The 17,980-nt window shown below is 36.1% G+C and overlaps 1 protein-coding gene across 2 annotated transcripts in view; it reads right to left on the bottom strand.

The window, feature by feature from the left end:
• Positions 1 to 3,113: 3,113 nt before the first annotated feature.
• The window catches only part of LOC145667541 (caspase drICE-like), a 53,179-nt gene continuing 38,312 nt past the window's right edge, over positions 3,114 to 17,980 (bottom strand). Inside the window, exons 3-5 of one of the 2 annotated variants that reach the window (XM_081735015.1) lie at positions 7,054 to 7,232; positions 3,927 to 4,065; positions 3,114 to 3,399 (exon numbers count right to left, since the gene is read on the bottom strand). In XM_081735015.1, coding sequence (XP_081591141.1) covers positions 3,179 to 3,399; positions 3,927 to 4,065; positions 7,054 to 7,232 — 539 coding nt within the window. In that variant the 3' untranslated portion in view covers positions 3,114 to 3,178. The remainder of the gene's footprint in view (positions 3,400 to 3,926; positions 4,066 to 7,053; positions 7,233 to 17,980) is intronic. The other variant, XM_081735018.1, reaches the window with a different exon arrangement.

Genomic DNA, 17,980 nt, shown 5'->3' with positions numbered 1-17,980 from the left:
CTTGTTAAATTGTTTTATTACACAGGCCTACAGAAAAAAAAATTTTTCTTGGTGCCTAAAATTTTAGAGCTGATTTTAACTATGTGTGGGGCGCTGAATCCAATAATGTAAGCAGTTTTTTTCTATCAGCTCTACTTTGGTAGATACAGGCTACTGTACCAGTAGTGTTATTTAGGTTACAATGTATGTGGAAGAAATATTACAATCCAAAATAAATATGTAAATTATAAATGATGTAAAAACTATTTCTGCATGCTTCTTGCAATAGTATACAAAATAAGCAAAAGAAATACAAATATTCTCGTAATAACAAGTTTGAATATGATCTTATAAACTCTGCAACTCAAATAAATCCTACTGTGCTCTATAGAGATTTCTATTTGGAAGAACGACGCTCTTTTCTCATTAGTGCTGCTATCTGTCGGTACTAAACGGAAACTAGTCATATAGTAGTTCCAGGAACGTCCACTAGATTGCATTGGTATTCTACTTGGCTAGTGGATCGTAGTTGTTGTCTTGCAGGTGGAGTGACATGTTGGAACATGTGAGTTTTGTTCTGAAATCATAACTTGTATCGCGTATACTAAGGCTTTATATTTAACATCCGTGTTAGTGGCCTGAACATAAAATGAGTTCAAGTCGAAGAAGTTGTGTTAACCATCCTGATGTGTTTTGCTACATATGTGGTGAGTACACATTTAAAGACAATAGAAAACATATCAGTGACTTTGTAAAAAAAAGCATATCATGCATATTTTGGTGTACGCCTAGGGGACCAATATAAAACGTGGGCTCCACATATTGTGTGTAAAATGTGTACTGAACACTTGCGACAGTGGACAACTGGAAAAAGAAAAAGTCTTAAGTTTGGTGTTCCAATGGTTTGGAGGGAACCCACAAACCATGTTGATGACTGTTATTTCTGCCTGGTAAATGTTACGGGTATGAATAGAAATAACCGGAACAAGTGGACATATCCTGATATGCCTTCAGCAAGACGTCCAGTTGTTCATTCCGATGAAATACCAATCCCAACGTTTCACCACTTGCCAGAGCTTTGTGAGACTGAAAACGAACGTAGTGAACATTCTTGTGACATGGATGATGGAAGTGACAGTGATTATGAGGGAATGTCAACAATTCCTCAACAGTTTAATCAAGATGAGCTAAATGATCTAGTTAGGGACCTTAATCTTTCAAAAGAATCGTCTGAATTACTTGCTTCCAGATTGAAGGAGAAAAACGTACTAGAACAAGGAACTAAAATCACATTCTACCGAACAAGGGAAAAGGAGTTTTTACCATTTTTCACTGAAGACACAAATCTCGTATTCTGTCACGATGTTAGAGGTCTCCTAGAACACATGGGTCTTCCAGAATACAATCCAGATGATTGGCGCCTGTTTATTGATAGCTCCAAGCGAAGTTTAAAATGCGTCCTTCTACACAATGGCAATAAATATGGCTCAATTCCAATCGCTCATTCAACACGACTGAAAGAAGAATATGAAGCAATTGCTTTGGTTATGGAAAAAATTAAATATCAGGACCATCAGTGGGTGATTTGTGTGGATTTAAAGATGGTGAACTTTCTTCTTGGACAGTAAAGTGGCTACACAAAATATCCTTGGTTTCTATGTCTGTGGGATAGCAGAGACAAAGCAAACCATTGGTCAAAAAAGAGTGGCCGCAGAGAGACGACATGGTTGTTGGTAAGAAAAATATTATTAACATGCCTATTGTTGAGTGTGACAAACCATGTTGATGACTGTTGATGAAAGCTCGGTTTGATGAAGCAGTTTGTAAAGGCGCTAAATAAGGACGGGCCGTGCTTTGCTTACATGGGAAACAAGCTACCTCAGATCAGCACAGAAAAATTAAAAGCTGGAATATTTGATGGTCCCCAAATAAGACAACTCATGAAAGATCCGGCTTTCGTGGAGTCCATGAATGAGACTGAACGTAGAGCTTGGACCTCATTTGTAGAAGTTATCAAGAATTTCCTTGGCAATAATAAAGCTGATAACTATGTTGAGCTAGTGAACCAGATGCTTAATGCATTCCAAAAACTTGGATGTAATATGAGTATCAAAATTCATTACCTGCACAGCCATTTGGACCGTTTCCCAGACAACGTAGGCAGTCTGAGTGAAGAACAAGGTGAAAGATTTCACCAAGATATTAAAACAATGGAGGACCGCTACCAAGGAAGATGGGATGCCCATATGATGGCAGATTACTGCTGGAACCTAAAAAGAGACTGTGCAAAGAAACATTCAAGGATGTCACGAAAACGAAGCGTCCGAAGTGTTGAATAGATCGTTTTGAACAAATTATTTGATTTTTTATTCATAAAAACTATTATAAAATGTAGTTACAGAGTTATTATGTACTTGATGTTTGTGTTTATATGGTTTTCATTATTTTCAAAGTGTTCCAAATAACAGATTTAAATGTCATAGTTTTCTTTTCACTTACAGTAAAACAGCACCTATGCAATTTTCAACGTTGTAGCAGGTCAGTCTTGCAATTCCTATATCTCAAAAACTAAAGCTGTTAGGGGAAAACTAACGCCATATTTGGATTCAGCGTCCCAATTCTACTTCAAATCAGCTAAGAAACACCCGGCACCAAAACCACTGTAAGCCAGTGTTATTAAACATTAAAATGATGTATCACAAAATTTAAATTTCTCAAAGTAAGGAATATTCAAATAGATTTCAAGTAGAAATCAATAATACCAAGAACATCAAAATTCCAGATCGTGTTAAAGAGAACAGGAAAATAATTTATCATATAAATCAATGGGCTAACAGAATAAAGATGCTATAGATATTCAACATCAATTGATATTACATGGACTGGGTTGGTATACCTTCGTGGCAGTGGTGCCGATTTCTGTGTAAGTTTTTTTCTTTCGGGGAGGACAAGCATCGAGACTTGTCAGATATGTTCTAAGAGATATCATTGAAGGTTTTAATACAAATGCATCGACCGAAGTAAATTTAGAAGGGAAACGGACCCTCGCCCTTCCCAGGTACGGTGTCTATCCCTTCTTGTGGAATACTTTCTATCGAGTAGGCAGGTACAAAGCAAATAGACCAAAACATATGCTAACTGAAAAGAATGATTTACTAAACACAAGTAAGGAAACTTTACACAGAGATCATATTTTTGTTTAATCAGGGAAATACAAATCCCTAGTTAATGTCGAAAATAAAGATGGCATTTGTTTTCTGACTCTTCCTCTCTCCCTAGTTTTAAATTCTATTGCCACATGGCGGGACACTCTGGTCATGAGGCTTAATATATCTTTGGATGCTGCGCTTTTTATCAACTCGTCACATAAGAAAAAGATGAATGGTGATCCTGTACTCGGGTTTCGCCACGACACATAACCTGAAAGATAGGAAATAATGTTAATAATATATTTGAACTTCTATGGGACTCATATGTTAACAAAAAAAAAAAAAAAAAAAAAAAAACTGATTTTGAACAGAGTGTGTCCAGACTCTGTAAAGATTATGAAATAGGACACGGTGTGGTTTGGAGCTCGTCATCAAATCTAGAACAATTCGAAAGTTTTTATTTGCTCTATGTGACTTTTAACTATGCTGAAATCCACATCAAAAGAAACAGTTTGACACAATCTAAGATATCCACAAGAACATGAGAGGGGACTTCGGTGCATTCCACAAGATGTTACAGGACGGCTTCCAGTGATGGTGACACTGTTGAAACCATTACGTAGATACAGCAGGTAAGTTGTTTGAAAAGGGCAAGTACGAATAGGGGAGAGTCATCTGTATGACTTTTTATAGTTTTAAAATCTCCTTTCCACTGACCGTCATTATTAGGACAGATAAATAGCCCTTAGATCCCTATTCAACCTATCAACCAAGAAACTTTTAATAATGATATTGTACCTGGTACAGTGCTGTATACTAGAAGGAAGTCAGCGAGAGTAGGTATCTGGTAAGTGGACGGTGCATCAGGGACATCAGGAGAACTCACACAAATACTGGATACCTTTACTGCAGATTCACGTTTCTGTCCACGACAAGCCTAAATAAGAAGAAAAAAAGGTAATACAGTATTCTCTTTTCGCAAGAAAAGTATGTAGTTTAAATTTATTCCGAAGTTCTTAATAGTGATGAGCAAATGCAAGACCAAGACCAAGACCCGTGTAGTCTTGGTCTTGGTCTTGGTCTTGCTTCCAAGAGTCTTGCAAGTAGAGATGCTAAAAAAAGCCGGCTTTTTTGAATCGATGGTTTTTTGCACATAAAAAGCTGGCGTTTTGGGAAAAAACGAGAATTTTGGAAATTTTGGCTTTTTTCATTTTTATGATTCTTCTGTTTAAATAGCTTTCTTATACTATACTCTAAAGTTAAATAATATTTCATGACCTAAATGCCATATTTCGCTCTGTAATTCACCATCATGATGGGTGGAGCACATGGTTTATGAATTAAAGTGAATATAAAGTACGTAGTATTTGAGGGCAATTTTAGAAGCAACTTAACTTTATTTTAACTTCTGAATTATCGAAATTTTTCTTCTCTAGATCATTTCTTTTTAGTCATCCGTGTTTCACTTCTTAGAGCTTAGTACTCTAGCTTCTAGCACATAATTAAACTTATGTTTTTCAATATATCCATCAGAGCGTACGTTTTTCAATATATCTATCAGGGCATACTGTCACATTTCCGTTATACTGTAGCTGTGCAATGATTTAACAATAATCTTCCGGACACAACCTTGAATACCATTTGATAGAAATAATCAGTATCGGATTTAGAAAAATATTTGGGAGGGTTTTTTTCTGAATAATGTTTGGTTTCTCTAAAAATTCCTAACTTTTATTTAAGAGGAAGTTAGAAAAATGAAATCTTTAAGTTTTACGTCCCACCGCTGTAGTCCCATGCAAATTGCGGAAGTATCTGATAATACTCTTCGGAGTTAGACTATCTCACTCTTCAAAGCCTGTATTAATCAGAGGAATGAATCATTTAGGGAAGGCAGAGGGCAACTGTTCTCACTGAATTTGAAAAATATATACTTTTAATCAATTGCATACTAAGAAAGTTAAACTCTTATATAAGAGTGTAATCCTTCACCTCTCCTAAGAAAATCTGAAATGATACTACTAGCGTCAATGCCGTAATTGTTTGTCCACGCATAATTTCAACATAAATGCATCAATTTTGATGAGTCTTCTGTGTTTGAAAAATTGTACTTTCACGGTTGTTCTGATGATAATCTTTGGAACAATTGACAGTGTTAATAACATAATTATTCTGTGTGTTTTGATGCATAATTTCGATATAAATGTACCGATTGCGATTATTCTATTTCTGTTTGAAGAGCATGCTTTTGCCGTGGTTTAGTCTAAATTTAACCAGGATTTGATTATAGTTTTTAGAGCTAGACTATGAAACTCATGATTGTTGATTGTTTTAATTCCGTAATATGTTCATGCATAATTTCTACATAGACGCACCGATTTTGAAGATTGATTTATGGTTTGAAAACTATGTTTCCGCGGTGGTCCCAAATAAATTTAATCAGTTTCTAATTATAGTCTTTAGAGTTCGACCAGGTAAATCCTTAACAGTGGAGGATCAAAACAGTCACGCCATACAATGAACTGAGAGGATAATTTTCTCTTACGTATGGCTATGGCGGATCGGACAGTTACTTAGCAGTAGGACAGGAGGTCGGGGTTGTAGGGGAATGACCACTATCCTCACGTACAGCTCGACATCCCTGGTGAGGTGCGACATGTTTGCAGCTTTTATCGTTGTAGATATCTTCAATTGCTCAGGCTGGGCATGTGCGACTGTAACGGTACAGTAAACGTTGTGCATGTAGAGTCAATTCTCTTTCTGGACGAAATGTGTTTCTGCCTGCAACATTAGGATGAACACACTCATGGGTGGCGGTGCTTGGAAAGGTTGGGCGACGCCTGTATGTTGCATCGTCACAACCGATCTGGCATCGGGAGTTATGGCTTGGTATATCATTAGATTCTGCTTTCGCTTTCTTCTAATGTGCATCAACTAGGGATGGAATCGATATTAGATTGTATACAGTCTTGATCTGGTCTCTGTTTGACAAAGAGCGGTCTCGGTTTCGTCTCGAATCGGAAATTGTCGTTTCGATCTCGGTCTTATCTCGACCTATATATGCTTATATGCTCGTCTCGGTCTCGTCTTTAAATAAGTTGTGTCAAATTAAAAATTTGTAAGTAATGTCATCTTATGGGCTGTCAATGCTCTTTTTATTTCTCGGCTTCATTCTTGACTAGGGAACTATTGTCAGCTAGCACCTATTCATAACTAAGTGGTTAACGCTCGTGTAGGCCTTATGTGTGTTCGCAGGTTCAATTCTCAGTGGGTATATCAAGCTCTGGATAAAACTCGAATAATGATTCACATCCCACCTCAACCAATGATTTTCGAAGACGACATATTTTATTAATATTAAAAATATTTTAAAAATAAATCAGGACCTATAGGATAATATGGATAAAGGTTTCCTCCAAGAATATGGAAAGAAATCCATTTTGCAATGCAGTATTCATATTAATATTAAAATTCCCCCTATTTACTTCTTGTATCAAAATAGATTATTTTAAATACTGGCTAAATATACATTAATATGCAACGTTGGTCAAGAGAAACATGTTAACTACAGTATATTGGTTATATAGAGTGTAATACGTAACTAGTTCATACCATAGTATTTTGTGTCTACCTACCAAAATTACAACAAATTTCGACCCCTCGATGGGACAACCAACGAACATGTCGAATATTCTAACATACAAAAACTCTTCTCCTGAATTGCCGTCACCTTGTAGAGTGCCGTCACATGCTTGCCATCTAGCATGTAAGCGAGCCAGGAGGTGCGCTTTTTCAACTTGGTGAGTGTACCTATCTTTTCATATATCACTCGTCTTTGTACGTCCTATACTTGTCATTAAACAGTGCTTTGAAACCCGATTAATCTTTTAGGCTAATCCTGTACTACGAATCTAATTTTCATTCTTACCTGAATGAAAAACAATTTTGGCTTCCCAGCAAGAGAAGGGCACTGATCACCGGCAAAAGGTTGCCACAGTTCGTCTATTGGAAGCTTTCCATCATATGCATAAACGAAACCACCTTGTTTGCCGTGAGATAAAATTGCCACCACTAAACAATCGGCGTCCGTGTGATCTGTACTAGCAACTGAAACAAGAAGTATGATTTGATAAAAAAAAAAAAAGTGGTTGTTAACGTTTAGAAGATTATTATTGTTATTATTACAAGTAGTATGAGCTTTACTGTTAAGAGAAATCAAATAACAATAAATACAATTTTCTATACAACTGTTTATGTTTATCTTAAACATTACATAAATGAATAACATAGAACTTAAACAGCATGATGAAAACTATCAACTACACCCCATTAGCAATGAACGACATACATTTTAACTGAATTAAAGAATTACTTCCCTCGATTTTATCCAAAGGGACCCATAGTTTGCTAGTGGCAATAGCCAAGTGGTCTCGGGTGTTCAGCTTAAGATCATGAGGAACAATCCATTGCCGATTAGAATCTTTCTGTAAAGCATGGCCGGAATTTTAACTGTTCTGGATATGTTTCTGTTTATGTCACTGTTTATTGTGATAAGGGTTAAAATCAAATACAAGGAAACTCGGGTAATCAGGTAAATGAGGAATGACCGGCTGGTCTTAGAAAACGGTGGCTCGGTTGTACAGCGCTTACCTCTCGTTCCCCGACCAATTAAGTTTGTGGTGTACATTGTGTTCGTAGGTGTTCTCGAAGTGATCCCGCTTCCTTCCACGTTTTGTAATGATAGGGGAATTGTTATATGTTTTTTTTTTTTTGGTTAATTGAACGCCCCACTGTTGCGTTCTTCTCTTTGGTAATGCTCCGGAGACAAAATTGTGTTTCTTATAAGGAGTGTATGTGATCCTTCAAAGTTATTTATGTAGTTATTTCATATATACAAAGTTCACCTCACCTGTAAGTTTAAACTCAAGGAACTCGTCGGGACAGTCCCGAAAGTCATTCAACGGTCTTGAGAAAAGATATGGATTTCTTATGCAAAAAAGTTTTTTGTGGAAAATAAAAGTATGAGGTTATTCAATAACTAGTAAAATTAAAATATGTATATTGTAAAGTTTTGTCCTATATAGGTATCGGTAGAGCATTAATAAAAAGAGTGTCCGGAATCGATCTCCCACTGCCTGTTTTATTATAAAACTTCTCCACTATAAAAGTATTTTTTACAAAATACTACACTAATAATTTCTCTAATATACAGGGTTAGTTATAGGTTGTCTTGCGTAGTTCCGTAGCAGACTAGAGGCCTGGGGTTAGGTTACTCCTAAAGTCCCGTAACAGACTAGAGGAGGGTCACCAGAAAACTGGTACTAAATTGCCTTTGTCCATCCAATTTATAGCGTTCCTTGGGTGGCGGTGGCACTGCTGCTCCGATGTCGTCTTCTGCTCGGTGGGAGGGGCTAGAAGCCGTCGTCTGCAAGTGATTGTAGATCCATCTGGTGTGAAGTCTTCTTGCCGAACCACGTGGTAGTATTTGTAAACACTGACATGTGGAATTGTTTGTTTACATCACGTGGGATATTACAATATATTCCCATACAAACTAAAATAACAGTGCAATTACATATTTTCTGGTATAAATCAAAAGTATTTATCTCTCTGGTTCACGTTCAGAGGATCACACAAGTCACACACACTGACATTCAAACTTGGATATCCACCTTGCAGTTGGAGAGAGAGTAGTCAACGCTATGAGTTGAATGGAACAAGAAGGAACCAAGAATTAGCGAATATAATTTTTATAGTGACTTTGCTATACTAGTAATTGTGATATTTATGACAATTTGTGTGCATTGTAAAAATTAAAAAGAATATTCCTTCATAAGAATACAGAGTTACGTATGATACTGTAATATGTGATGTTATTTCCTTTAAGCCAACTTAATGTAGTTTGTCTACGTCACGCACGAATATTTCACACAGCGGTATTTTTGCAAGGAAAAAGCTAGCAAATATAGATTCATAATTATCTGAAATTCATAAATAATAGTAACATGTGAAATTAATAATACCTTACAAGTTTTATGCAATAAAAATTATAATGCTTTAGATTCAGTAATAAAAATATTTTAAAAAGTTTTTTTGGAAAATATTTCATAGCACAATTTAAATTATTTTTCATTTATTTGGAACTGTTTAGCTCTCCTAGTATTTCTTTCACTAAATATTTTAGTTCTAAGTGAGTGCTAAATATGTTGTTAACATGTGCATGTTATTGTAAGATTATATGATTAAATGGTACGGGTATTCAAGGCAAGAAATGGTTTGGATGTATGTCCAGTTCGATGCTTGCTCTGTTTAAGAATTGATACCGTTGATCACCTTGCTGAGCTAGTTACCACCCGAACATTGGTCACCGGACTTCGAGATCCTATACTTTCAATATATTTATAAATTTGTCACTTGGCTAGAGGAGACATAGCTGTGAAACAAATCTAGATCTTTCCAGGTCTAAGTAATTATAGGAGTGGGGCTGTTGAGACATTAAAATAAACTTCGGGTTCACTCATGAGACATTTTGCTTACTAATTGAATCAGTCGGTGCCAGTCACGTTCTAATCATAAAACTGTGTGTTCCAAAGCTGCGCTTGGAAGCAAAGTATGGACTCGAAGCCCGGTATCGTCAAATTCGGCGTTCCCTCCATGGACGAGTGACAAGCAAATAAATGAACGAATGGCTGTATCAGTGCTCCAACAATGATTGTCTGGTGCCTTGTGTTTAATTTTAGTTGTAAAAGTGTAAGTTTGCCATCATGTTAGATTGGAGAATAATGGATCTTACTAGTCAAATATGATGCAATTGTGAACAAATACTAATTTTCTTACGTAGGTACTGTACGTTTTAAGTTGTCAGGATTAAACATCATTTTAGACACAAATAGAGAACGTAATAAACTAATTATTTTAGACACAAATAGAGAACACATTAAAATTAGAAAAGTTGTTAAGCAAACAATAGCAAAAATATGGTGGCAGCATAATTGTAAATAAAGAAAAAATGTCGAAGGAGAAGTCACCCTAAAAGTACATGCTATAAGGAACAGCGATAGATATGAAAGATTAAAAGAACATGCACGCGGCAAGCATATCAATATGTTATGCACTGAGAGAAAAAATTAAAATGAGAGTGTAAAGATGACAATGTAAGTAGTGGAAAAGATAACCCCAAAAATTCGCAATTGGAACTAGTTTTTTAGTATGAAATATTAAGCTTTTAAGCAAAATTCTGTTTTCATGGAATTCCTTTAGATCAAACATATAACAAGAGATATAAAACAAGAGATATAAATTTCGGTAAAAAAAAAAAAAAAGAAAGATTTGGTGGATTTTGATACTAAGCGTCTCATATGTAGTATTGAATGGAAAATAGGATACGTTAATTTATTCTTTTCGTATATTGCTAAATCATATGCTCAGGAAAGTTTGAAAGAAAACGAGTGCAAAGAAAAATGTGCAGTTGATTCCAGTGAGTGCTCGGTTCAAAAACTGTCTGTAATAGTTAGACAGATTGAAAGTAAATCAGTTGAAACTAACTTTGAAAGAGTATATGAATGCTATGTGCAGGTTCTTGAACTATTAGATGTAAGATGTGTAGAAAGTATCCTTGCTATTGAATTAATTTTCTATGAAAGTGTCAGTGCCCAAGAACTAGATAGAGAAGCTACAGTTATGCATTTAAATAGAAGTGAATACACTTCCGTTAGTAGCAGTTTTGACCACCAATTTCAGGGTACGAATGATGACTAAGTAAACAATGTTTGTTTTGAGAAAATTGGCAGTAGATCCGCAACTAACTGCAAAATTTGTTAAAGAATGTGGGTTAACTCAAATTTCTCACGCAATTGTAGTTGTAGGTAATACCATCGATATTTATAAAAAAAGAAATGGATGCACTGGTTGGCGCAAGCGGAAATAATTGGAATACTTCTAACTAGAACGCGGTTATAGGAACCATAGTTGCTAAGAATTCAGTGTTATCTGATGTTGTATTGCTAGGTCAAAGTGAAAGTAACTCCTGTGCTTCTTTATTACGTATTTTGAGGATTTTAGTAGAGCATCTCTCTTTCTTCGGTTCTGTGCATTGTCCTGCTCTTCCTTCTGATGTAACGCGCAACGAAAAATAGATTTTTAGGATTAAAATCGTCCAACGCACAATCCAAAGAAAACCGTGCTAGACGACTTCGAATGACCCGAGTCGCCAGCTTAGAGCATAGCTCCAAGCAACAGTAATGGATCCAAGTTCTTAATGTAGGGAGCCCGTACCCCAAGGAATCGAACATATTTAAAAATGAATTTACTATTAGATATAACAGAAAATCAAAAATATCAAAAATGTGATTAAGATTCATGGTATTATTGAATTAATAGCGCTTGTAATGAAACTAGGTAACATAATACATGCATATACATATAGATATACAAACATAAATCAGTAAACAAATCGATGACAGTTTTGATAAATCACATTATCTGTACATAACTGTTTAATACGATTTTTTTACAGATGGCAATATTTTATAATTTTATTATATATAGCTTTGTAGGTATTTACAGATAAACGTACCTAGGTATATGATAGCAGTCGTTAAATTGCTTGCAGTATTATTGCAGTTAGTTTTATTTGTATAATATTTACTGGGAATAGCGCTATATGAATATAACAGATGATGTATATTGCTTTAGTGCACAAGATTGTTTATATATATTTTATTTCTCAGACATATTCATATTTCCTTTTATGACTTCAATATTATTAATTAGCATTCAACATTTTCTTCAACTTTGTATCATTATGTTTAATAACATTACTAAATTATACTTTATTTCTTTCATTTTTGTCGATTGTTTATTTTTTATAATTAAACATACCTCAAAAACAAGCACCAAGCAATAAGCAGTCGAGAGTTCTAGCACAAATTCCCAATAAGGTGATATAGGTAACATAATCCGATCCATACCGTATTAAACTTCAGACACTGCCATCATCATCAATAACCTTTTAAGTGTGGATACTTCTTATGTCTTCAGCGAGAATTATATCCTAGTACTTGCAAAACCGTGCACAGATAATGGGTTATAATTCACTTATAATTTAGATGAAGCTCAAATAAAATTTATACCAGATTAAAGGACATCAAATTATTGTCTATGGGAACCCGGAGTGGGTTCACCGGTTAATGATTCATAATTTCAGTTAACATTTTCCATGTACAGTCAGCGACAGTAGAAACTGGAGGTTGGATACATAAGAAATGATAGCTTTTTCCAGTAGGAGAATAGTTTCACTCGATGTCTGATAGTTGGACAACCAACATGACAGCAAATACGTGCCCGAAAACATAACATGCCAGGATATTCCTCCATTTGGAGGAAAAAGTATTACTATCTGAGAGCATCACTTAGAGAAACAACCACGAGATAAATCTGCAGAAAATCCATTCACTTTAAGATCAAAGAGATAGGAATTAATGCAAAGGGAACGAAAAGAATAATACGCATCATGCAGAGACCGAAAAAGTATGGAAAGCTAAACAAAATGAGAAAAGAAGGAAAGAGGGAAAGGAAAGAGCAAAAGACATGGGAATAAATTAAATTTTAACACTTGAGGATAAACAGTGTCCGTCTTTCCCCCTGACCCCATCATGGGTTTTCTCCCTTCATAGGATAAATCTCTTTCAGTATCAAACGCGAACATCATTTATACTGTTGAAAAAAAATAACTCAGTCTAGGCCGAGACTCGAACCCCACACCCTTAGAATGACAGTCTCACGCGGTACCCACTTACCTACACAGGCTCTATCTATAAACCAGCTATTACCCGCGCTGTTATCAAACGTGTTAAATCAGCCATTGTCGGTGAATCACCCCAGTTCCATTTGAAGTTTAAATTTTATTTACCTCACTTAGCCATCTATGGGTAGCAGTCCCCTTGCTTTCATAAAAAACATTTGTTCTGTAGATTAAAATCAAGAATGAATTAATCTGTACTCTTGGGAGCTTACTGGTGCACCAACATATCTATCTATCTATCTATCTATATCTATATGTGTATCTATCTATCTATCTATCTATCTATCTATCTATCTATCTATCTATATATATATATATATATATATATATATATATATATATATATATATATATATATATATATATATATATATATATGTGTGTGTGTGTGTCGAATTGATTTTGGATTAAAAGAGCGACTTCGTAAATTTACGGAACGCGTGCTAACACGACAGTAAGGACATCTCGTAACGTTGTTAGGTAACACACGCAGTGTAAATAAAGTTTCAAAACCAGAAGTCGGAAGATATGCCGTGGGCAAGTCGGTAAGACGTCTGCTTGCTGAGTGCAGAAATTCGGGTTCAACTCTTGGCTGTTACGGTTTTTCTTTTTTTTTTTTTTTTGTTCTGTTGAAAATACATTTCTATATTTTTGCGTTTGAAATTGCTTTCTTTCATTTTTTGTAGATTATCTTAAATTAGTGAAGGCCAAGTAAGGTCAGATTACATATATGTCTGATTTATCTGTGTGTACAGTCCAGAGATGGAGTGAGTCAATTGGGTCAAGATTTGTGAGTAGGTCAGTGGATCGTGGGTCAACAGGACGTGACTCACTGTGACACACCACCCCCCGTGACCTCTCTGACTCACACTGACCCTACATTTTAAATTTTAAGGTCTCCCTCTTTATTCGGCCTCCCTCCTTATTATTAAATTCAATGTATAGATAATTATTGAGTTGAGTTGATTTTGAGTTTAGCGCCCTTTTCAGCAGCGAGGCTATATGAGACGGGATCTACTGATTAACATGTAATCCGAAACACATGAGCTCCCGTTGGAATCAAACCAGGGTCTCCCACGCCACAGTATATAATTGTGTTTTATATAGCAGTTAATATTCTTGCTATAAAGTATAAAGTTAAAGAAAACTTGTAGCTTCACGAAAGGCATTTGTTGGTCCTTCAAGGTCAACACAAGAACAAAAATGAAAAACTAATACTAGGTGTGCCTTTACAAGTGACTACTATGATAACAACAGAATGCTGCCTACGTTTAACATATTATGCCTCCGGGGGTTAGTAAAACGCTTAACTGTGTGAAAATCGCTGCACACAACAGGTCTTAGGAACACTCGCAAATACGTAAAATTGAAAGAACAGAAAATAGTGCATTTTTGAAATGAGCATACAATTCACACTTCACGCAAAGTTCCAATATGGGAAATCAGTCAATATCTTCATTTGGAATTACTGAAAAAGACAGAAACTGGCTATTTAAAATTCCAAGTGTAAACCTGCGCTTGGAGCGATTCTATTAGCTATATCACAACGCATTTTCGTGAGTTGCCTCTGTGGTCAAGCGTGCTTAATAGCGCTGTTAAAGTTCTAGAACCGCAGGGTGGCGGTTCGAGCCAAAGTATAGTATTTTTTTTTTCAAAATAGGGATGGCTTTTTAAAAGTATATATAAAGTTGTATTTTGAAGTGATTGTAAAACAAATTCAGATGAACTTTCACATTTCCAAGCTCACTGGTTTTTATTCGCCATGTCCCAAATTTCACAGACATAAATCCCTACGTTAAGCGGGTTTACATATCCAGACTCCTAACAAGGAAGGGTCACGCAGTGGCTCCGCTGAGATCCGAACGAGACAAATGTGTTTTCATTTGATATATTATAACTAGATAGATCCCAAAGTTATACGTGCAACCGAGCGGAATATCGTGAGTTACAATATATTTTGTAATGTAAGAACTACAAAGCTGGCAGAATATTTTGACCGAATCATTTGTTCGGAAACGGTTGGGTAAATGGAAAACTCGGATAATATGTAACCCGTCATTTTCAAGAACACACCTTTTCGGATAAAAAAGTTTGCCCAGGATCCTCGCAGGGTCCCACATGGGGTCCAACTCAAAATTTTCAAATGACAAGAGGGATTAAGTAGCACATCGTTTGAAAGCTGTTGCAAAATGAAAGAAGATGCAGCAAGCCTCGACTCTCTACGACAACCCTGTGCAAAATGGCGGAGGGTCAAAATGTAAACAGATACTTAATTGAAAAGTCAATGGTCACCCCTATAAATCGGAAACGGTGAAAAATGTGAAAATAGGAAAGGAAGTGTGGCATTATTTTCAAAGTACAACAATTTAAGGTAAAACGTCTTGTTCCAGGGTCCCCACATGGTCCCAGGTGGGGTCCAACTAAAAAGTTTCAAATGGCAAGAGGGGTTAAGTAGCTCATCGTTTGCAAGATCTTCTTAAATGAAAGTAGATGGAGCAAGTCTCTACTCTCTACGACAACTCTGTCCAAAATTGCGGCGGGTCAAAAAGTAATCAAAAGCTTATTTGATAAACTATGGCCACCTCGAATCCAAGATGGCCGGTTAAAACTTATGTCGTTCATAACAGTACAAATTTAAATCTCTATTTTTCTCTATTATATATTTAGAAACAATTGGAAGATTAAAGAACAATTGAATTTCGATTCACCTCAACTATAATTTCATTCGGTAACAACACATATATGTTTTGTTTGGTTCCCTCGCCATCATTTACTTTAATATAACGAATATGCGATGAACACATAACTCTGACTTCCTCTAATTTTGTCATACGTAGTTCATGCATAAAGGACTTGATGCACCAGTAGGTGGGTGGCTCTATTGTAATTCGTAACTGCGCATTCGTGGCGGTTACATTTGTATGTCATTCGTTGGTTTGATCACAATACTCCAAGCAATACCAAATATACAAAAAAAAATCATTTGCAAGATTGGCGAGTAGTACCAAACCATGTGTAAGTCATTTCAGTTTTTCGAGTTGCGCCAAACTTTGTTGGTTTAATTACGGTATTCCAAGAAATAACATATTTATATACAAACTCATTTTTCACGCTGGCAGCCATATTGGATTACCTCCAACACCAGTGGTTTGAGCTGGACATGCGTTCGATACATACTATGGCATTTTGAACTCAAGACGTTTCGTTTTTTGAACATTTCGCATCTTTTCGTCATCCACTGATCAACATTCATGCCAAATTTGGTTTTCCTAGCTTCAGCAGTTTGGTATGCCTATCCTTTCGATATAGGTTTTAAGCTGTCTCTTGGATTCAAGGTGGCCATAGATTTTCAATTAAGCTTTTGCTTATATTTTTACCCGCCGCAATTTTGGACAGGATTGTCGGAGAAAGTCGAGACGTGCTCCATCTTCTTTCACTTAACAAGAGCTTTCAAACGATGTTCTACCTCTCTTGCCATTTGAAACTTTTTAGTTGGACTCCACCTGGGACCATGTGGGGACCCTGGAACACGACATTTTCACGTTGTGCTTTGAAAATAATGCCACGCTTTCTTTCCTGTTTCCACATTTGTTTTACCGTTTCCGATTTATAGGGGTAGTCATGGACTTTCCAAATAAGATTTTGTTTACACTTTGACCCGTCGCCCTTTTGCACACGGTTGTTGTAGAGAGTCGAGACTTGCTGCGTTTTCTTTCATTTTACAACAGATTTCAAATGATATGCCACTTAACCCCCCTTGCCATTTGAAAATTTTGAGTTGGACCCCATCTGGGACCCCGCGGGGGACCCTGGGGCATTTTTTTCTTACCACAAAAAGTTTCTCGTTGAAAATGGTGGGATAAGTGCTGGCAGAGTTTTTCATTTACTCAACCATTTCCGAACAAATGACGGTTCAAACTATTCTGCATGGTAATTTTTTGTAGTTCTTACATTACAAAATATGTTGTAACTCACGATATTCCGCCCGGTGGCACGTATAACTTTGGGATCCATCTAGTTATAACATATAAAATGCAAACACAATGGTCTCGTTCCGATCTCAGCGGAGCCACTGCGTGACCCTTCCTTGTAAGTGTGAAAACATTTACGTTCACTCCAACCTCAATCATTTCATGAATTCAACCTGATTTACATATGTTATTAGGACGTAAAATTGAATGTGATTTATTCTACAAACACTTTTATACATTGCAAGAGCTGTGACGTCTAAATATTCACTGAGAACTCATAGTCGTATCGCAATAAACAAAAGCGAGTATGGAACAGTAAACTGCTTTCACAAAGGTTAAAAGAAAGCCTGCAAAAGCATGCTAAATGGTCGAGTGGTTTAGGTCGATACTCTATCAATCATATGTTTGTGTTTTAAAACCCGATAATAAGTTTCTCTAAGTGTCTTCCTATTTTCATTTGGAGGCGGGAAACATTTCTTTGAATAACTCATTGGAAACTTCTTTTGTTTCAAATTCGGCTAAGACGGAACAATATATCAATTGCAAATCTAAAATCCATAGCTGAAAACAAAATATAAAGTATGTTTTCCCATTATTATCCTCCGATTTGTAACGAGACCCGGGTTCGATTCCCGGAGGGAGTTCATGTGGTTCGGATTCCACCTTAATCAGTAGGTCCACGTCTCATATAGCCTCGCTGCTGAACGGGGCGTAAAACTCAAAATCAATCAATCAATCTCCAAGAGAGAGAAATAAAAAAAGTTTTTTTTTGGTAAATTCTAGTTCAAAGTTCGAAGCACTTGCTTTTGCACGTGATATTTTGTTTCTTTTTTCAGGGAACAGAAAAGTTCTGGCGCCTAAGAAATTATACCATATAATATTGCAAATTTGCAAGTGGATGTATTTACATTGCAATTTGTGGTAATAAAGATGTTATGATTAGAAAACAATATTGTAATAAGTAAGTTTAATTTCTTCATCCATCGCCAGTCTTAGGGGCCCCTTATACCTCGCCGCCCCCCGAATATCGATATCGAAAATTTCGAATGATATATTCATGTCCATATATTCGCGATATCGAA

The sequence above is a fragment of the Thermobia domestica genome, chromosome 1, assembly GCF_964235325.1.
Source record: "Thermobia domestica chromosome 1, izTheDome1.hap1.1, whole genome shotgun sequence".
Classification (NCBI taxonomy): Eukaryota; Metazoa; Arthropoda; class Insecta; order Zygentoma; family Lepismatidae; genus Thermobia; species Thermobia domestica.
Note: the sequence above shows the minus strand (reverse complement) of the source record. Positions and strands in the feature narration are given on the sequence as shown.